The sequence below is a fragment of the Heliconius melpomene genome, chromosome 7, assembly GCF_056956725.1.
Source record: "Heliconius melpomene rosina isolate 202511_hmr_F chromosome 7, ASM5695672v1, whole genome shotgun sequence".
NCBI classification, from domain to species: domain Eukaryota; kingdom Metazoa; phylum Arthropoda; class Insecta; order Lepidoptera; family Nymphalidae; genus Heliconius; species Heliconius melpomene.
In genome coordinates this window covers 13182454-13205437 of record NC_140395.1, presented here as the reverse complement: position 1 = coordinate 13205437, position 22984 = coordinate 13182454, and the positions used below count along the sequence as shown (strand labels likewise).

General features: G+C 31.1%; 1 protein-coding gene across 2 annotated transcripts in view; it reads right to left on the bottom strand.

Annotated features, from left to right (window-relative positions):
• The window catches only part of nebu (solute carrier family 2 member nebulosa), a 54854-nt gene extending 35609 nt beyond the window's left edge, over positions 1–19245 (bottom strand). The window contains exon 1 of one of the 2 annotated variants that reach the window (XM_085187853.1): positions 19085–19245. In XM_085187853.1, coding sequence (XP_085043979.1) covers positions 19085–19138 — 54 coding nt within the window. In that variant the 5' untranslated portion in view covers positions 19139–19245. Of the gene's footprint in view, positions 1–10287; positions 10591–19084 lie in introns of those variants that run through there. The other variant, XM_085187851.1, reaches the window with a different exon arrangement.
• Between the last annotated feature and the right edge of the window lie 3739 nt (positions 19246–22984).

Below are 22984 nucleotides of genomic sequence, written 5' to 3'. Positions count from 1 at the left end.
CTGTGCTACTAATCTTTTCAAGTACTTATTAAAATATATTTAAATGACTATTTTTAGATAGTTAAATGACTATTTTTAAACGGAAGAAATTATAAACAAAAGCCTACCTACTAATAACTACTACAAAAAATATGAAACCAAATATATCGCGCTGAAATAATACATTCAACTCCAATTATCCAATATGTGCAAACGCATCTAAATCTTCGTTGCTATGCCTCTATAGCGGGCGGGTTTTTTTTTTCGAGCTTGTGGTTAATGCTGAAGAGGGTATTCTGTCCCTGATGAAAAGCAAGCACTACGTGGCTGCCTGTGAGGAAAATTAAATAGAATGCATCGGCCGGGAATCTAACCCGGGCCGCCCGCGTGGCAGGCGAGCATTCTACCACTGAACCACCGATGACTGCTCATGACGCGCTTGTATAAGCAAAACGTCGCGGGGCGCGTTTCGCAGCAAGGATGTTTTGATATTGTAACAACTTCTAAAGTACTTATTAAAATGAAAAAACAGTAAAAGTTTTGATCTACATTAAATGGCCAACGTAACTAATATACTTATTTATATGCTGAGAGTAAGGGATAAGTGAAACTTGAGTAACATACAGCTGATGTGTCAACAATTAAATGCGTTTTTTTTTTAAAACTATTCGCAATTTTGAAATAGTGTAAAAAGCAAATTTTATCTTCGTTTAACGTAGAAAATTAATAAAGTATTTTAAAGGATAAGGATTAATACCATTATGGAAAAATATCCCTCACAATAAAAAATATATTGAAATTACTATTTTTAGACAGAAATATGATCACTACACGTTATCCTTAAAAGATAAAAATATGCTGTCGCGGACTTTTTTGTAGATCTTATTAAAAGGAACAATACTCCAGTACATTATTTTCATGTAGTACTTACCATTAAAGCAGCGCATGCGCGAAAGTGTCTCAACGGGTAGGACTTTAGACACATTTATCGTATTTATGTAAATTTACATAAGAATGTACAAATAATAAACTATACATAAACCTTCCCTGAGAAATACTCGACCTAATAGTGAAAACCGCATAAAAATCCGTTGGGTGGTTTAGAAGAAGAAGAGTTAGAAAGTTCAGACAGACACGAAAAGCGACTTTGTTTTATAAGATATAGGATAGGATAGGATAGGATGAATTATATAAAGAAATATATTTCTTTTAATTAAAGAAATATAATATGTATAGTTCCTCTATAGTGATTCAAGTTTCATTACCAATGTCAAGGCAGACACTTGGCCACCTGCTAACCTTACGTGACTGCAGACCATCCCACTTTATGACGTCACCGTGACGTAGCTATACGTTTGATATGCATATGATAATAAATATACAAATAAACATTTTCGATACGTATATATAGAAGAATAGTTTTTTTCTTCTTTTCTAAGCTTCTGAGGAAACATGGGAACCTAGTGTTTAGACACTCCGTTAGTCGATAAGTGACATGATAATAATTTATGATGCTTAGTATGTTCTAATGATTAATCATTAGAACATACTAAGATCTATATTAATCAAATATACTTAATATATGCACATAATACTTTTTGATCAAAACAACAACTTACTTTTGTTACCACAACAGCACTATTTAAAAAACGTTGGTACAAAATTGTACTATTACGTATTGGGATTTTTTTTACTAATTTAATAAATAATAAACCAGTCAAATTGGAGTCGGATTCGCTCACCGAGGGTTCCGTACTAATTCTTGAATTTTAAGTGAAGGTGGTGTACAACTTATAAACATTTACAAACTTAAATTTCCGTAACTTAAATATTTACAGATAAACTGGTCTTGTCAGACCGACAGACAAACAGCAAAGAAATACTATAAAGGTACCGTTTTTTTCCTTGAACCACGGAGGTACGGAACCCTAAAAAATTGTGATTTGCTTTCATATTGGGTATTTGATATTTGGTATCGTATTAATTTACATAACCAATCAAGAAGACTTAATTGTGCTCATAAAAGTTGTCTATATGTAACTCAACATTAAATTAAAAAGCAAGTTTGCTTCAATAAAAATAAAAATATGGTAATACCCCAAAGCGAATCTTAATTGTACAGGAAAGTTCAAAGTTATAGAGTTTAAATACAAAATTGATACCGTCGTGGTATAGTTCAGTCAGTACAGTCTCTGAGTGTGTGAGCGTGAGTGATTGGGCATTTAGTTCCCGCTGTATCCCGCATATCGCCGTATAGCTGCTTAAGCATAAGAAACAGTGTCAAATGCCGCTACGCCACGCTGATCTCATTATATTGAAAATAACATTTTTCTTCTCAATTCTAAGTCCAACTATATAATTTCAACGTTAGACCAAATACATAACATTTTTAAATAGGTGAAAACATAGTAATAGTAAGAAGTAGATAAAAAAAAATTATAAGCTTGCATTATTCCTATTAATATATAGGCCATCAACGATAAAAATAAATATTCGCAGTTGCAACATAGGTATTATGAAATTAAATGTTGTTTTTGTCGCAAACCTTGGCAATGATACTAGACTAGTTTGGAAAAGCACAGAATAATAATTTTACACAGCATCGTTTATTTATTTTTTTGTTTTTGATACTAAATAATATGTTTTTATGAATAAGCCTGTTTTTGTACTGCTTTAGTTAATAGTAAACAAAATTTTATAATTTTTTATTCCTTACTTACTTATTCTACATTTGTTCCAGAATCTATGTAGATATAAAAAGAATCACACTTATACCTGCAACAAAAGACAAAAATGTTTAAAATCTTTTAAGAATTCTATAAAAAAAATGGAAATAATAAATAATCAAATTAATAGACAACGTTGGTACCTAATATGGCATATTAGATACCTAATATGGCATAAATAAATATATATTGCTACTTGAATTACTTTTGAAGAATATTTGAATTTTGAACTGTTTTGAACCAGTTCAGTTCACTTTTATACAAATCACTTGTATGAAGAACACATAAAAGGAATTATAAAAAAAAGAGATAATTCAAAAATATTTTAAAGCATAAATACGTTAATTAACATTTTTTTTGTTAATAGTTATATTTCCATAAAAAATATTGAAATATTTTGGAACTAGCGCACCCAACCTATAACTACCAGTCATTACCTCGAATCTACAAATCGCTACTTATTTTAATAACATTCAAATTTCACACGCAAGTCTTAAAAATTTTAGGGGTCCGTGGTATAAATATTTAAATACTAGCTATCCGCACGCGGCTTTCCCCGCTTAAAGCTAATTTTAGATATTATATAAAATATTTATATCCATTGCTAATTTGATGTATCAAGTTAATACTATAACTATATTGCTATAAAATATTATCAAAATCTGTTCATTGGGATGGAGGAGCCTAAATTCTCAACACCTACTAGGACCTCTCTGCCTACCACGCTATATAGTTACAGGATACAGGCTGAAGCTTTTAAGGCTTTTAAGAGACTCCGTTCCCAATTAAGATTCTTCCGTTCCGTACTTTTCGCGGAATTCTTGAGGAATCTTGTGTTGAATGACGAAACTCAACGCCACGCTTTACCTTGATCAGAGCGAAGAAATGAAAATATTAAATATTTAATTCGCGCGAGTGACAATCGAACCTACGACCGTCGCTTAACCTTTACACCACTGCGTATAATAACGTTCCATTATTAGATAAATTAGACACATATTTGCAAAACGTATTGCGACTAGATGTGTTTATTCTAACAATAAACACAATTTACACAACAAGCTTCTTGTTAGAGCTGTAGTGGAAAATCTCTATTGCTTATTATAATATAAACATTTCGAACTATTTTTTTAAAAAAAACATGTTTTGAAATTTTATTGATAATAAAAAACTAATATTTATATGGGAAAACATATTATTTGAAACATGCTAAAGGTTTTGTTTTTAAATATCATTTTCTTTTTTTATTCGATTGGCTTGATGTGGGGAATGCTGTATTATATTCTGAGCAGTGGAACTTATATACCTAGCATCAACGGGGCAACATCTCAACCCTACTATAAATTAGGGTCAATGTAAATTCTAAGTAAATATAAACAAATGTGAATATAGCAGGGAACATAATGTTAAAACACTCCGACCAGTCTTTAGCTCACATACTAAAGTCAGGGCTTTACCATACATTAGGTGTAGAGCAGTGGAACTCAACGCTTTGTCTTTTTACCAGAATGACTCTGGTGTCGAGGCAAAGCGAAGCAAAGTTTCGCTATATTTCAAATTTATAAATTTATAATGTTTTCGGCCTACCAACCGACAAACAATATTTCTACCTAAAAAGAAAAAAGTAACGACAGAGACAAAAGATCTATATATACTCTAAAATCAGTTATGTCAACATATCGATATATGAAGGCTTTCATTTAATACTGTATAGTGCAATAATCAATGTAATGCCTTAACAGGATTGCCGGTAAACAGAAACGTTTACAGAGCTATGATATATTAAAGTAATATGTGAAATATTGTTATTTGTATTGATAATATGTTTAATAGTGGCGGAGCTTAACACCGTATTGCAAAATAAAATTTTACTTTATGAAATTGAATAGCATAACGCAAAATTCGTTGGAAAAAATGTGGTAATAGCTCTATCTACGAATATGTTTCCAAGTCTTACATTTTAAATTACCTACTCACATTACTTTTTGATAGTTTTGTTAATAATAAATCATAAAAAATATAAATAATACTTAATATTATTATTATTATTTTTGCCAGATTCTCTTTATCGGTAATCAGGTTATTGACGTGCGTTCGTTTACGCGGTACGCTGGTAATATGTAATTTCGACACTTTTGAAGTACACATATTTCAGCAGAAGGAAAGATATTAATCTTAAAGCCTTAAGCAAATATACGAGTTACCTTAACATTAAAATTATATATCGAGAGAATGTTCGAGAAAAGTAAGTAACTTATATGAAAATAATGACCCCTATCCACTCTCGTCTACCGGTTTGCGAACGCAAAAAGTTAACTGACTCTCGTAAATTAGCTGGTAACGAGTTTTATTAGGTATAAAACAGTAAAGAGATTTTATAGAATTTGATTAAAATGGTTGAGGCCGTCATGGCGTAGTGGCTCAAGAGTCTGACTGCAACGCGACGGTACCACGATCTCCACTCGGGAGAGGGAGAATTATTATTTTCATTTCTTCACTCTAGCTCAACACGCAATGCCTCGCAAAAGGAAAGTAAGGAACGGCGTATCTTAACACTAGGGTCCCTCTACCTCCTTTACTTTATGCGGTATACTTATGGGGTTCATAACAAAATTGTTTGGGTATATTAGAGTTTGTTTGCATGGGCGTAGAGAAGGAAGAGGGTGTCGTGGTAATATTTCATTCCCCTGAGTGAGAATAGAATAGTTTTGCCAGTCGCACGCTTGTGCCCCTGCTTCCCACAGCCTACTTTGCTATATACGGGATAGAGCGTGAAGCTAGAAAAATAGTTTCAATATGCATTATGTACTCGCAAATACATGTAGGGTGGCAGTGTGAGTAGTGCCATATGCGGAATTTTATTGGAATAATATAAATAAATCAAAGAAGTTTTTTTAATCTAATAATTTCTTTAGTACAGAACGATGTGAATAAAAGTCGAATAACACTAATTTTTAGAGTTTACTTTATATATCCCGCAAAAAGCACAACCTTTAGTAAAAAAATATTAATGCACACTAGCAATACCTTTTTAGTACATCTTTTACCTGTTTCCAAAGGAATGCGGACTCAAACAAGTTTTCTATATCATCACAGATTTATTATCTTTGAGGTAAAATGTTGCTTATCATACTTTAATTCGCATCTGTTTTATTTTCTTCATTTTGGACATCTCATGTAATTTGTGTTTTGGATGACAATTAATAATCTTCGATTTACTTTTCTCAGTGTCTTTCTCTCGATTAAAGCTTCTTAATTTCTGGTTTGGTTATCGTGGCGCAGTGGAACATTGTAAAGGGGTGGTGGTTGTGAGTAAAATATATAAAAATAAATTAATTTTTAACAAAAAGAAAAACCGACTTCTAACAACGAACTAAAAAGTGAAAAATAATTATATAAAGATTTTATAATTTTCAAGTCGGTGCCAAGTAAAACAAACAGGCTTAGTAATTAGATATTGTAGTAAAGGTGTTGTAGCATTAGTTTGACACCGACTTCAAAATTATAAAATCTTTATATAATTATTTTTCACTTTTTAGTTCGTTGTTAGAAGTCGGTTTTTCTTTTTGTTAAAAATTAATTTATTTTACGATTTTTAGTGATGGGTAGATCTTAAAATGATGCTTCTTGAACGAGTGGTGATGGTGGTGGTAGTGGTTGTCAACGAGTGGTTGTGATTGTTCTATGTAAAACTTCATTTAATTAGCTATTATTTTTGTGCAAAGTTACATTTTGGTATATTGACAAGAACAAACATAAAAAGTATTCGGGTGAATTCGGAATCTCCCTTTTTTGAAGTTGGTTGAAAATGAGAACATCCTCTTTTTTGAGATTGGTTGAAAAGAAATGCAACGATCAGGAATCTCACTTCTGACATCAATTTAAAAAGTTTTTGCTTGTAACTATTACAGTATAATTAATTTTTGACCAAAAAAAACAAACTTTCCCAATTTTCTCCGGATTCCATAATCGAAACCTAACCAAACTTTCACCAAATTATCCTTGAAGTGTATCCTTTCAAATAAAAAAAGAATCATCAAAATCGGTTGGCGCGACATTGAGTTATTCGGCTATTAGTCGCGCACATGCATAATGCAAATTTAAGACTTATGTGATTTTCTCATGGATACCATTGTCAGACATGGACCAAAAAAAAATGGGACCATTCGGGAAGCTATACCTTTCAAATAAAAAAAAAATTATCAAAATCGGTCCACCCAGTTAAAAGTTATGAGGTAACAAACATAAAAAAAAAAAATAAAAAAAAAAATAAAAAAAAAATAAAAAAAAAAAATACAGTCGAATTGATAACCTCCTTTTCTTACAGAAGTCGGTTAAAAAGTATAAACAACAATATACTGGTATAATAATATTCTTGCTGCAAAATCGAGTGTTTGTGGCTTGGATCCAGGAAAGGAAATAATAGTTTAAATTTATATTTTCATTTCATCGCTCTGGTGTCGAGGCGCGGCGTTAAGTTCCGCCGGGGAACGGAGTGTCTCAACACGAGCTATGCTTCCCTGCTGTATGCGGGTTACAGTTGATTAAATCGGGTCCATAACATCTACAACGATAACCTCAACATTTTCATTTCTTTCATTAACTTATTATTCTTATTATATTCTTTTTAAAGTTAGGCATAAAACTTCTTCCGTAAAAATTGTTTAAAATGTTATAAAGGCTGAAGTAATCTGAATTAACTTTTTTGTAATATCATTACGAAATTGACCAAGTACGTAAAGTATTTACATGCTGAGGTTCCGTTCAATTCCTTTCTTACATATATAGGCATGTCATTAAAATTTAATTTATATTTTTTGTACCCCAGAAAGATAAATTATGGCTTGATGTTTATAATCTTATAACATTTTTTATCTCTGCTTGCTTTTTCTGACTAAGAAATGTGGTCTAATCAGACACAATGTTCACTTCTTTTCGTCTTCTTTTCTTGCTTCTTCTTCTCATGGTTGCGTGACTTTTCTCAGGTATCATCAATATTGTGATATCGAAGGTCGACCGAGGTCTCCTTTCATTAATCGTTTTAATTATTCTTTCGTCCCCAATTGTCTCGAGGTGCCCAAACCACCTAAACATGTTCTTCTACATTATTTCTTTTTGAATGAAAATATTCTTAATACGAGTATGTAATCTTATAATGGTAAATATAAATATACGTCTCACTGTCTGTATAGAATGCTCAAATACAATAAATAGTTTATTAATGTCTTCAGTAGTTGAAGTTTAAATTGTAGTTTTTTTAATGTTTTTAAACATGTGTTAAATAAAAAATATACAAAAATTTTTCAATAATGTGAAAGATGGAATGAATGAATAATGAATGGAAAAAAAGATTAAAAAGTATATTATGAAAAAAATTTCAATCGCGTGTTAATTACAGGATATACGTCTAAAACAATAAATCTAATGTCAACAATGTAAGAAAACAATTGAATCATTTATTAAGTATTTAAAATAACAATTTATTTTTATAATTTTTTTATTAACCTGCAATTTGACCTTCCCACTACTTTGACCTTCGCTCGATACAAAGTTTATAGATTTACCACACATAAGAATGCAATTTTACTTGTTTAGCTCTGGAGATCTGTTTCAACCGATTTTTGAAGGGATTGGAACCCAGAAAGCTTGCATATAACGACAACTCAACTACGCTACATAATAATATTAATGCTTACTGTAAGAATTTTTATATAATTTAAATTATTTTTTATTTTCATGTGACTGAGTAATAAAATTTATCTCAAAGTTGTAATAAATTTTTACATAACTTAAAAAAGGAAATTGGTAATAAAATATTATTTATAATTTCCCCTAGTAATCATTTTAGGATTCGAACGATATATAATTCTGTTTTCTCCTTTTTTTAAACCTAGGACACCATTCTTGATGAGCGGACTTCAACATCATTAATGTTAATGAATAGCACATTTTTTTATTCGATAATAAATTCTTTATGATTTAATTTTTATAAAAATAGTGCCATCGTGGTAGTTTTTATATCCTCGCTCTTAACAACAGAACGCGGCGTTGAGTTCTGCCACTAAGCACGCAATGCAATGTTTAGATTCCCTCGGCCTTATCTACGGAATACAGCGTTAAGCACAAAAAAAATAGTGCTGGCTTAAATATCATTTAAAAACCCCATTAAATATCAATAATTTCTACATTACATAGGAAGTTACAACACTACACGGCTGTCATAGGGAAAAATAACAGCACTTCCACCGTTTATCACAATTACTTCTTATTCTTATTTAAAATGTCATTTTATAATTAATGTTAAATTCGATTAAGAAACTTGTAATTACACACTTATAACAATTAACTTGTAAATTGTTTATAATAAAAAAATATTTCGCGATCTCAAGCCGTAACTGTTTTAATGAGCAAATATTTAATTATTATTCTTACAATAAATATTATGTTGCAATATGATCTGTTTACTTCAATGTCGTTCTATACATTTTATTATGTTCAAAGAAAAAAAAACAGCTTTTTAAATAATAGTCGCTGATATAGTAAATGTTTTGACTTTTGTTTTAATACATAAGCAAAAATGTATATCTTAAAAGTTAAGAAAGTTATTAAAAATTAAAAAGTTTATTAGTTTATTTCTTAGTGTGATAGAGAATCAAAGTTTGATAATAATTATAATACGAGAGATTTCTTTTCAGCTTCACAGTGTATCCCGTTTGTTGCAGGATAGGCAGAGGGAGTTCTTGAGTGGTAGAACTCTACGCCGCGCTTTGAGTCGACACCAAAGAGCGAAGAAAAGAAAATATTAAATATTTCATTTCCTCGATTGGGAATCGAATCCACAACCGTTGCTTTTACAGTGAGAAATTACGCTCCTACACCACAGCAGACTCAAATATAAAAACAATTTTATCCTCATCAAAACATGATTCCTCTATTTAACGGATATCCTACGGAAGAGCTAATGAATGAAGAGTTAACGTCGTGGCGACCTTACTGTTCTATTTTATAGTTCTCTTTTCAGAATCTTTTGTGAGTAGTTTTGTTTTACTAGCAAAAAAATAGAAAAACACAAAAAATAGTGTTGTAATCCACGAAGATTTACTTAGCACGGTCTACTTATTTTAGTACCAACAAAAACTAAAGACGCAATAACTAATAAGTGATTGAATATTATAAAAAATTACTTTACTTGTATAATTAATTTATTAATAATAATTTATTGTCATATAAAAAAATATTTTGAATATTGCATTATTAGTAAGTAATATATGTGTTTTTATTTGGCAAATATGTTTTCTAATACGAATGTTGTTAAAGGTAATATTGATAATTAAAAAATGTATTAATTAGACGATTTTTTATAGTTATCTAATACGCAATTAACACAACTCTTCATGCATCAAGAGGCAGGTAACAAGGTTGAAAGTGTATATAAAAAATCTTGCTTTCATTTCGAACAAAATTAAATTTCGACTTATCTGAAATAATACAGCTTGACATTTTTTTTAATTTTTAATGGACCTATAAAAGTAAACAATATATAATATAATATTATGACAACATTAAAATAATAAATAAATACCTTTTCCATCCAAACGTGTTTTTCTGACATAACAAATCCATCGTTATCGTAACCACGTTTCTTATTCATTTTCCTCTTATCACAATCGATCGAGTTTTAATACTTTTCCTCAATTATAAGAAAAAAAATCAAATTACTATAAACTGAATCGATTTACAACGATTATAATAAACTAATATAATAATCTGTGCACTAATTAAAATAATTATTTAATTTTATTAAGTCTGTGGTCGCCGAAATTTTTTTACAAGTGCGCGGGAAAACCTTTCTGTAAGTAATACAGCGGTGTACTGACGGTCGTTTCATACTTAGCCTAATAAATACGTAACTGAACAAAACCGGAACAATTTTTCGCGGTGTTCGTTCAATTTACACTATTTAACGTAATCTTTATCGTTTGGAATATTTTGTGATACGTTAGATTTTCATAAGACAATGCATTTTATATATAGATATTTTTACACAAATTTTTCCTTTATATTGGACTCTAACTTTTATTAACAGCTTTGGTTTCTGAGGTTATCCCGATTTACCAAACCAAGACTTCAGCTTGTGTTATTAGTAGGTATGTATGTATTAAATGATTCGATAGTAAAAAATATTTTTTTTGTAGTTCGTTCTTCAGATCTTTTTTTAATTATCGCACTATTTCAAAAACAGGAAATTCGTTTAAAATTTACGAAATTATCCGTCAATTTTAAACTTTTTTCTTAATAATTTGAACTATTTTTATTTCCAAACTGCATTTCATGCTAGATTTTATATCTATACCATACTTATCTAACACGAAAGGATCGTAAAATAAATAATTTATTTTTACTTCATTATAAAAATTACATAATTATTCATTTAACGATTCAATAGAACAGAATAAAGACTTATGTGGCGCAGCGGCATAGTGTGCGATTAGTCGCAAGTGACGGTTGACGATTCGATTTTCACTCGGGGGATAATGAATATCTTTTTCCCACCTTGGTAACAAGACAAAACGTAGTGTTGCAATGCGCCACCCTTTGAAACTTTTACGTAGTTTGAGAAACGGAGTGTATTATCACTAGACTCTCACTACCTACTGAGCTAGGCGAAATAATGACAAAAAATAACAAAATACTCAGTAATGATGATGACGTTGGAATTCACCAATGAACTACGAGTAAATACAACTTAGACGGAAAAAACTAAATAATTCAGGAATAACATTCGTTCCTTTTATGAAAAAGTAACTTGCGGAATTTCACTAGTGGTACTCGGTAGTATGGACCCCACATGGCACGGCACAAAACGTGTTTCGAAGAGGATTGCATTCTTATACGGGGAAATATTTTTTAGGATCCAGCTATAGTTAAAACAAGGATTGATTAAAATGTACTAAATATGAGCATACTTATACTACTTGCGTTGTAATTAAATTAATAATAAAACCTAATTATTTGAACTATTTTTAAAAATTATGCTTTATGCATTAAAATATTTTAATGCGTGAATATTGCTAATAACCTCATTTGTCTATTTTATTTATATTTAGTTTCTTTATAGATTGGTTGCTGAAAGAAATATAATTGTTAGCTGTCAAGTTACGGACAGTCAGGGGAATAAATTATTTTCATTTCCTCGGTCTGATGAGAAGCTTAAGCGGCGTTGAGTTCCGCAACTCCACATGCATTGTTTCGATAATTAGGCAGAAATTAAGGAATGGAGTGTCTTAATATTCATGTTCATTTATTATTCATTCATGCCTCTATATACAAATGCAGCTGACAGCGTGAAGTTAAAAAATAACATTATAAGATAAAATAAAAAATGTTATTTTAGCAATTTCACTTAAGTTTTTATCGTTATATGGTTTTTTGTAAGCTTTCGAAATACACGGGTATTACTATTAAGTAAGTATGTCGTGATGATAAGTTTAAATCTAGCATTTTTTAAATTATTTTAATTGGCATTGATAGAGTTTATTTTATTTCCAACAGACACACCATTTCGGTTTTACAATCTATATATATAAAAGGACTTGTCCTCACTGACTGAGGTAAGACGCACGCACAGCCGTAACCGCTGAAGGTAGAAACGTGAAATTTGGTCAGATGTTTACTTTCGTAATCTGGACATCCACTAAGAAGGGATTTTGAAAAATTTTAACCCTAAAGGGATGAGATAGGGGTTGAAAGTTTGTATGGAAAAAAAATTTAATCGGCACCGATTTTTATAAAACTTGCAAATTTAGATTTTTAAAAGTATTTAATTGAACACGTGTTTCATCGTTTTCTAGAATTCTCCTCCTAAGGGTGCAAATAAGGGGTTGAAAGTTTGTATAGATTTTTTTTTAAATCGGCACCAATTTTTATAAAATTTGAAATTCAGACTCTTAAAAATATTTAATTGAACACGTGTTTCACGGTTTTTTAGAATTTACCCCCAAGGGTGCAAATAAGGTTTTGAAAGTTTGTATGGAAAAATCTTTAAATCGCCACCGATTTTTATAAAATTTGAAATTTAGACTCTTAAAAATATTTCATTGAAAACATTTTTCGCGGTTTATTAGAATTCACCCCTAATAAAGCTAGCGAAGCTGCGCGCGTCCGCTAGTATTGAAATATAATAAAAAAAACCAGCTTCACCTGTATCTCGCACACTGCAGGGTAGGCAGAGGAACCTAGTGTTAAGACACTCCGTTCCCCACTTTCCGCCGAATTCTGGAGGCATTGCGTGTTGAGTGGCGCAACTCTACGCCCCGCTTTGCCTTGACACCAGAGCGATATAAATTTAAATAAATATTTCTTTTCTTCGAGTGGGGGTCGAACTAACAACCAGATACAGTGCGGGTGTGAAGCAAAATAAAACAAGGTAATTGACCTTTTATTGGTATAAATGAATATACTTACTTCCTAAGAAAAGGTCGCTGTTAGCCAGAACCAGAAGCCTGTATAATATACGGCTTATATTTTATACTAAATTGTATGGTTCCGGCATCAGAACAAATATTACAGGTACGGTAACAATTCTTTTGTTAGGCAGTCGCTTAATTTTGTACAATGATTTCAAAAGTTTTCCTTATATGTGTTGGATTCATAATATATTGACTTATATTATTTGTGACCGCCGTGGTGCAAAGTCGCAAGCGTGCGATTATAGACGCGACGGTTATAGGTTCGATTCTCGCTTTGGTAACGAGGCAAAGCGCGGCGGTGACATCCGCCTTAACACACAAAGCGTGCAATGCATGCAGTGTCTTAACACATACAGGTTCACAGGTACCCTCTGCCTAACCTTCGATGTGCGGGATACAGCGTGAAGCTAAATCTGTAAGTAATACAATATATTTATTTAATCAAGAACATTAATAAATCATGATCTAATAAATCATACATCATGATGGTGATGAATAAATCATGATGAATCATGATCAAGAACATTCATACTATTAAGGTATGCGAATATTATTTAAAATAATAGAAGGGAAAAACGTATCGTATATTTCAACAGGCGTATTTTCAATTTCAGGTACTAACCTACCTAACCTAGGTAGGTAGGTACCCACATAGATCAAAAATTGATGTAAAAAAAGGTAATTTTAATATAATTTCAAGATTACATTACCTTATTAAATATAATATTATTTAAATTAATTATATTCATATCAAGTATTGCATAATAAAATTGATTGGATAAAATGTTTACCCGCGTGTGACCCCGCCGTAAATCTATATCAGTAAAGCTACACGCATGGTTATGTTATTTAAAAGAGTTTATATCTTTGGACTTTTTTTATAAAATAGGTACATAGTGTTAAGACTCTCTTTTAAACGTGCATTCTCCTATTATGTAACTTGAAACGTGAAGTTGCATCTTTTTTTATCTCCCGTATATGAAAGAACCCAAAAAGAATATAGTAGAGGAGTGGTAGAACATTCTGTTCTCTCACATCCACACTCTCTGACTTATCAGTATCGGGAGACAGAACCTGCTGTTGCACAGTATTTAAACAAAGAATCAAAGAACAATGACTTTAATATATATTTATCTTTAGTTATAAGTGCAATCTAAATATATAAATAATCTTTATAACAGCACAGTCAGTTAACTTTACTTTCAAATTTCATTTTATTACAGTAGAATGCATTTTAATATGCATTTCTATTAAGAAATCACACCATTTCAGTAATAATTCCACTTATTTGTCGAATAACTAAAATAGTAAATAGTATCTATCGTTAAAATGCCGTCGTGGTGCAGCAGTGTAAGTCTGAGTGTTCACGCGACGGTTATGGGTTTGTTTGTTATTCGAGGAAACAAAATAATTCCATTTCATTTACATTTAGATTTAGACTAAGAGGTCACGGAATTTTTCGTAACGATTAATGATACGACCGGTTATTTGTTAAGAAGACAATGCCGCGTTGACTTTAGCCACTCATCACTATAATATGTTTAGATAATTGGACAGATTGGAATTTGGAAAAGGTGAGTTTTAACACTTACTTATCTCTGCATACTCTATTATATTCAAGATACAGCGTGAAGCTACAAAAATATAGGATATAATAAACTATTTGTAGAAAACGTATTAAAATCTGAACGTAAAATTTGAACCCGCGCCTCTTGGACACCTTCAAAGCACTTCGACCACTAAGCCATAAGTTCTCATCGAGCAACGTCAAAACTCTTATACCTACATACGGTCTCTACTCAATAATTAATCTAAAAAATCAATGAAATCATTTCATACGCTAACATTAAAACTAAATAGCAATTTCCCAACGGTCTTGGAATTTAGTAAAATATTATTTAATAGAAATATTTTCATGAAATAAATGTACTTAAACTTGAAGTAACTAGGACATAGTTCAAGCACAAGGCAATAAAATATATAATTAATGCTTTTGTTAAGGCATTTGTTTAATCAACATTTATAATCTGAGAATAAAAATCCATCAAGAATTTACTATGAAATAGTAATATTGAGGTCGTAATGGCGCAGTGGGCAAGTAAATCAAATTCAAATTCAGAGGGAACTTGGGAATGTAGTGTTATGACACTCGGTTTCTATCAGGACGTTCAGTCGCGCAGGGGCGTCAGGGACACAATCCCTTATGACAATTAAAGTTATGTCCCAAATATAGCATGGTGGGCAGAAAACCCGAATTTGGTTCACTGTGTGTTCACATTTTGCCCAACAAAAAGGGGAATATAAAGAGTGGGAATCAAACCCATGATCATTGCATTTGCATTAAGACACTGGCCTATAGCGCCACGATAGCCTCAAGTATAAACCTCATCTTTATTTAAATTTCAATTCACCATCATTAAGTAAAATAGCAAATATTTAAAAAAAGAATAAGCTTATATGTAGGGTTGTACTACAATACACTCTGCATTCCTTTCTTTAAAGTAGGTTAAAATATCAATTTATTAAATGAATCGTTTGGTCCGTGTGGGACGAAGAGTTCTTTATGTGGACAGGATGTGACCGATCTCATGGCATTAGCTTCGTTGTCGAGAAATTATTAGTCAAACGGTTTGTTTGTTGGGAGTATATCTATCTATTGGTGGCTATATCTATTTATAGATAAGATAGAGACAAGACTATTATATAGCTTTATAATTGTTTATCAAACGCTTGCACCTTCCGACACGATGGCCTTTAATTATTTAATTAATACAAAGGTTTAATTAATTAATATAAAGAAAAGAAAAAAAAAATTCTAGAGATAACTTTAATAGAATTAAATTCCTTTCATAGAAAAACCACTAGCTCGAAACAAATCATATCGATCTTTCGTTTCGAGGTCTTATTCAGTAAGCTCGTGTTTTTCGGTAGTATCGTGTGTAGAGAGAGGTTTGCGTAGGTGTTCTGACGTCAACAGAACAGCTACGTAACTCATCCCCTAAATACACCCCCAATTACACTGTAGAACAATATTTGCTTTATAATAACGATTTTATTTAAATAAAGTCTATAAAAAGTTATATTTTATATTATTATTTCCTCTTTTTAGATCAGTAATTATTGACTTTGTAATATAGGTTGTATGTCATTATTTAAATATAGTGATGAAATTGTTTTTTAAACTCATAGCTTTGGCTTCACGCTATATCCCGCACATAGCATGATAGGCAGAGGAAACCGGGGTCCCTAGTCAAGGCACTCCGTCCCCATTGAGACATTTCCACCGAGTTCTGGAGGCATTGTATGTTGAGTGGCAGAAGTCAACGTCGCGCGTTGCCTCGTTACCAGAGCAAGGAAATGAGAATATTAAATATTTCTTTTCCTCGAGTGGGAATCGAACCCACAATGTGTCTCGCACGTTTATCCCCCTGTGCCTCGAGACTGTAAAAACTCCTAACTGATTTCAAAATATTTATACTATATTTTTTGTTCAATTGTTATCTTAGTAATAAAAAATATCTTATCACTTACGAAATTTTGTATAATAACAAAATTTCACAATAATTGCACTAATTTAAATCAACGTGCAAAAAGCAATCGTATAATCCTGTTTTAATATATATCTGCTTACGGAAAGCCTTTAGTGAATAAGCGATAAGTAAAAACCCATGAGCAAGGTGGGGAATTTGGTACGCAAAGTTGAAAAAATGTGTTAAGTTTTTTCAAAGTAGCTAGTTCGATTTCATAAAAAAATATATTAAAATATCAACTTAAATTTGTTTATAAATCTATATTTGTGATTTTTAATAGAGATGAATCAACAAATTAGCTAGGTGGTCAAACTGAGTTTCGTGTTGTATATTTTTATATGCTTGTTATAAATTACAAATTTAATAATTCTAAATATTATACTATAACATCAATAACTTGCTTTGCCAAACGACAAAAGAAAGTACTATTTAATTTAATTTAAATAGAACTATTACCATTGAGCTCTATCCAAATTGAAAATAGGTCATTTTCAGTAAAAAATACAAGCATTCAATATGCATCATCATCATAATTAAGATTTAAAGTCCATCTATAATTGCTTCATTTGTTACATAAGAAAAATGTCCCTCTCGTTTAAACTAGGGTTATCATTCTTTGAACCTGAGTGAGCAAAAGGTTAAGCTTGAATTAAGCTGAATCGATTAATTATAATAAATATATCTAAAGTCGGGTGACAGTTTAGTAATATTTAACACGTTTTAAATATTTTTTTATAAGTGATTTAAATATAATTATATATTGAGGCCAGTCATGGCGCAGGACCATAAAGTGTGACTGTAAGCGCGACTATTTGTGGGATCGAACCCCACTTGAAGAATTTAAATATTTTTTTAAATTTCCATTTCTTCTCCCTATTTGGTAAAGCGCGGCGTTGAGCCTCACAAAATACGCAATGCCTTTAGAAGAACGGATTATCCTAACACTAGACTCCCAAGTTCCTTTGCCTACCCTGATATGTGCGGGAAGCAACGGGAAGCTAAAGAAATAATAAAAAAGTAGACTATGTGACGAAATACACAACTATTGTTTGTATCTGTACGTAAAACAAATATGTATAAAAGGCCAAAAGTTATCATTAATAGATATAACACTAAGGTCTGGACCAATTAGTTGTAAACATTAAATATTAATATTAATGTTACATATTGCAACATGATTACATACTCGATGAAATCGAAAAACAAAATTCTTGAAAACTTTGCATTTGCGCCAAAATTGCATCATCCGTGACGTAGAGCTTATAGCTTTTTGTTTAGCTTTACGTTGTATCGCGCACGTAGCACTGTAGCAGAGTAGACAGAGGGTACCTGGGAACGTTGTTTCATACACACCGTTGTCCATTTTTCGCAGAATTCTGGAGGCATTGCGTGTTGAGGGACGGTACTCAACGCCGTGGCTTGCCTCGTTACCAGAGCATGAATCGAACACCCACAACACGCGTACGACGACGACATATAGAACTACTATGGGTGCAATAAGCGATTTTGTTGCATATAATTATTATTCTAGGTATATAACATTGTAAAAAATATACCTACTTTAAATGTACGTGTGTGTACCCGAGAAGTAATCGAACCCACGTTCACAGCTAGACACTGTGCCGCGAGGACCACATGGCGGATATTGATGAAGAATTAAATATAATTTCGGAGATCCACCTTTCGAAAACCACAACTAATTTACCACTATAAGACTTTACATTCTCATACCCTAAACATGGGTTCAAAAAAACGTTAAGAGAATTGGATAATTTTAGCGAATGAAGAAATCAAATATAAAATAAAATAAACATATTCTTCCGCACTTTATATTGACATTAGGAATCAACTTAGGTTATTTTAATAATCTTTTTTTGGCTGTTTGTTGGATTTACTCTTTAACATTAAACGTACTGTACATATATCAAAGCTTATTTTTTTTTCTAAATAATTCGTCAAGTCGATATTAAAAATCTGTATTAAATTATCTAGGCATGATGCAAATAGAAGTAAAAAAATATATAAATAATGCTGAAAAGTAATTAATATTGAAAATAAATATTTAAAGAATCCTTTTTATAGAGGATATGAGAATCTTGGTTTCTATTACACTAATTATTGTAGATTTTATATAATACATATAATAAGTATAATTATGTATTATACAGCAGGTTTTAGAAACTTAAATTTTAATACAGTGTGACGCAATAAAATTTTGTAATATTTTTTTTTCGAATCCAATTTGACATAGACATTATAAATTGCCTCATATTTAACGATAAAAACTAAAATCAAATAAATTATAGGACATACCGGCTAACGTAACAAAAAAAAATTAAAAATCGTCCTCAAATGACCTTTGCAATTTAAACTTAAATACCTTTTTTTCCAACAGTCCGATAGTCTCGTTGGCATTCTCCGTTTTCTCCGTCATGTTTCACTGTAACACTTATTTTATATATACTTATTTTAGATATTTGAATATATAAATAAGGTTATTTTAGATGTGACGCGTGTATAAGTGAATCTACGACTGACAGGAACCCCGCCGCGCATGCGTTAGGGTCCATTTGGTACCCTTCTTATCTGACGTACAGAGGTCAGGGCAGATGATAGGCAGTTTGGCTAGGGGAAGTTTTCAATAGGAATTCTATTGTTTAATTATTATTTAAAGCTCTCAAAAACATAAGATGGAATTAAGAAAAAGTTAGGGTAACTTAGAATAGCATATTGTGCATATTTCCACACAGCCAAGGTGTTCTTTTATTATAGTAAATTATTAGGGCTTCCTAGTAAAAGTCTAATTGTAATGGCATAAAAATAATTTTAGGAGTTAAGTTATTTATAGTCCTTACGTACTGTAAAGATTGGTCATTGTGGCAAGCGATGTGATAGTTGTGGATCCAATTTAACTAAAGAAATATAGATTTTTTGGCTTCCGCTGTATCCCGCATATAGCAAGGTAGGCAGGCGGAACTGGGATCTTAGTGTTAAGACACAATGTGGGGAACATTATTAAAATATTTCCGTTCCCCACTTTCCACGTAATTCTGCATTCAGCAAGTAAATGGAAATATTAAATACTGATTTCATTTCCCCGAGTAAAAATCTGAACCATAACTTGTCGCGTTTACAGTCGATTTTTAAGATCAAAAATACCCACAATTCGTAATTCAAATATTAGTTAATATACTTAATTATTCTAGGCCAGGCCGCGTTGTAGCCCAGGGGCACAAGTGTGACTGTTAATGCGACTAGTTGTGGGTTAGATCCTCATTCGAGGAAATAAACATTTTATATTGACATTTCTTTGCTCTGGGGTAGAGGGAAAGCAAGGTGTTGAGTTCCGCTATTCAACTTCCAATACCTCCCGATTTCGGCGGAAGATGGGGAACGGAGTGTCTTAACACTACGCTCCTTTTACCTATCCTGCTGTTTGCGGGATACAGCGTGAAACTGAAAAAAAAAACACTTCCAGAATTAGTCTATGAAATTAAGCGATTTTCCGTATTAGCGTTGACACGCATTTATAATTAACTTTTCCTCGGTTGTAAATAATTTAGAACGAAAGGAAGGCCGAGTCCCATAGAGGCCGTCATGGCTCAGGGGCATTAGCGTGCGACTGTGATCACAATGGTCGTGGGTTGAAATTCCACTGGGGAGAAGGAAAAATCTATGTTTCATTTCCTCGCTCTGATAAAGAAGCAAAGGGCGGCGTAGAGTTTTGCCACTCAACGCACAATATCTCGAATTTGGACCGTGAATAAAGAACAGAATGTATTGACTCTAAATTCGCACTTAGAAGTCTGCTATTCAGTAAAAAAAAGAAAAATGATAAAATTAATAAATAAATAATATTAGTGATTTATAAATAAATGTAAGTCGTTTTAGTTCTACTTTTAGTTTGTATCTTTAGAATATTGTCATTTCCTTATTAGTGCCATTTGCAATCCTTTTATATTAAGACGCTTAGTGAACTGGAGCAGATTTACGTTCTAGTTACAAATGTAATAAATGTAATGTAATTTGCTTCTTTGTTTAGATTCTCACAGTATCCCGCATATAGCGGGGTAGGCCGTGGAAACCTAGTTTTAAGTTAACCCACTCTGATCCCTATTTTTCTTATCTCTGTTGAGAGAGGGTAATCAACGCCGTGCTTTGTCTCGACTCAGAGCGAAACATTAAAATTTTAAATACTTATCGATTGGGACTCTAACATAACCTGTCGCGTTTATAGTTATACTCCTGCACCATGGCTGACCTGTTTAATTCTTATAATTAGTTTATTTTGTTATATATTTTTTATTTCCCGTTCATTTTAAAATATATGAAGATGAAATCGTAAGTAGGAGGTATATCATATTATATAATATCAATTTACATTATAATATTAATGATAATAAACCTTTTCTTGGTATTATTAACTTAATTTTCCTTATTTACTGGCAAAACGTGACAAAACACGTGTTTTAAGATTACTATTTTTTTTAATACATATGGATTCCCATACCATAACCAAAACTTAGATAAGTTTACAAAAATAATTAGAAAATTTAGATAAATTTCAATTATGCTATTTTTATAGAATTCTTTTATAAAAAATAAATATTTAAAATTAAATTATTAAATATTTGCAAATTTATATGCATTAAAGAATACATATATTTAAAAACATGACTACAACGTCTGGCTCCGTCCTCTCTGACTATCCCTCTAAGGATAAATGCCTGAAATATGAAAATCAGAAAATCTTAACACAGAATTTCTTCTTTCATCCCGATATAAATACGATATCAGAGACTATTAAAGTATCACGATAAATGTAAGCAGCACGTGTCTCACTGTAGCGCAACGATCGCCTATAAATTTAATTGCGATCGACACGTGCGTCACTAGCGTCAGTGTGATTTAAACCTACAATAATAGATTTTTAACCTTTCGCTCTACCTTTCATATTGCAGAGTAGGCAGAGTGTTAAGACACTTCAGTTACAGTTACTACAGTTTTGGCTTTAATCAACACATTCTTGATTCTCGAGACATTTAATCAACACATATGACTCTATGTTACATTTTTAAAATATTTACTTTATTGAATATTATGCAGCTTTGATTTCGAGAAATAAGTTTTCGAATTAAATATAAATATTTTGTTAAAAGCTACGTAACATTCTTAATCTGCATCCGTATTTATTATTTTATTTGGAGTTCAAGTAGGTGTATCTTTAACACAATGAATAACGTCCAGTCGTCATTTGTATTTAATTTTATTTATTTTTTAATGTCAGATTTTATTAGAATAATACAATAAATAAAAATGTATTTAATTTAAATAAAGCTTTTTCAAAGAGAAACAGAAATACGAAACGTATAAATAGTTATTAAAAAATAACTAGATAATTTATGTTTTTCCTTACTTCTTGTAGAATATAATAAAATTAATTATGTAGGAACACTCACTAATTACTACACCTGTTTTTTTGCCTTACTTAGGCAATATATGCGAATCAGAAAGGGATGTTCTACATTTAACTTAAAAATGTCCCTCTTAGTTAAACGTGGTTAACTATCTATACATGAAAATGCATACAATATTTTATTTATTATAGTAATAATTTGTATAAATTTTAATACATGATAAATGCTACAAGATTTAAGGTTATCAAAAATTATTGAAAGATAACCTAAGATAGTACTTGATGTAACCTCCCGGCTTTTATAAGTATATGCTCAATGCTCATTATAGATATATGGATAGGTAATTTAATATTAGTGTCTAATGGGAATGGAATTTCTTAACACTAATTCCCCAGGTTCCCTCTGCTTACCCTGCTGTGTGCTTAGTAGAATAATTATACACAACTTAAGACTTTAAAAAAATATGTAAAAAAACCTTTAGATAAAATATACTTTTATGCTCAAATTTGAATTAATTTAATTCGAATTTTTATTTTTATGAATTTTCGTTTTGTACGAGTATAGTTTAGTAATGACTATAAATAACATATTCTTAAGTTTTATTATGGAAAAATTACGTTCAAGACGTTAAAAACACATTAAGCATTTTTTTACAATATCATATATATTTACATACATACTTTCTATTTCAACGTGAAATAAAAATAGCGTTTTATAATATAAGTAAATAATTTTGTATAAAGTGGAGAAATAAGTGATTAGTACTGGTCATTTATCAATATATTTTTTTAAACTATCACGGTTTGAAATATGTCTTTTTTATGAATAAAAGAAATGGTAATAAAAGAAATAAAACAAACATC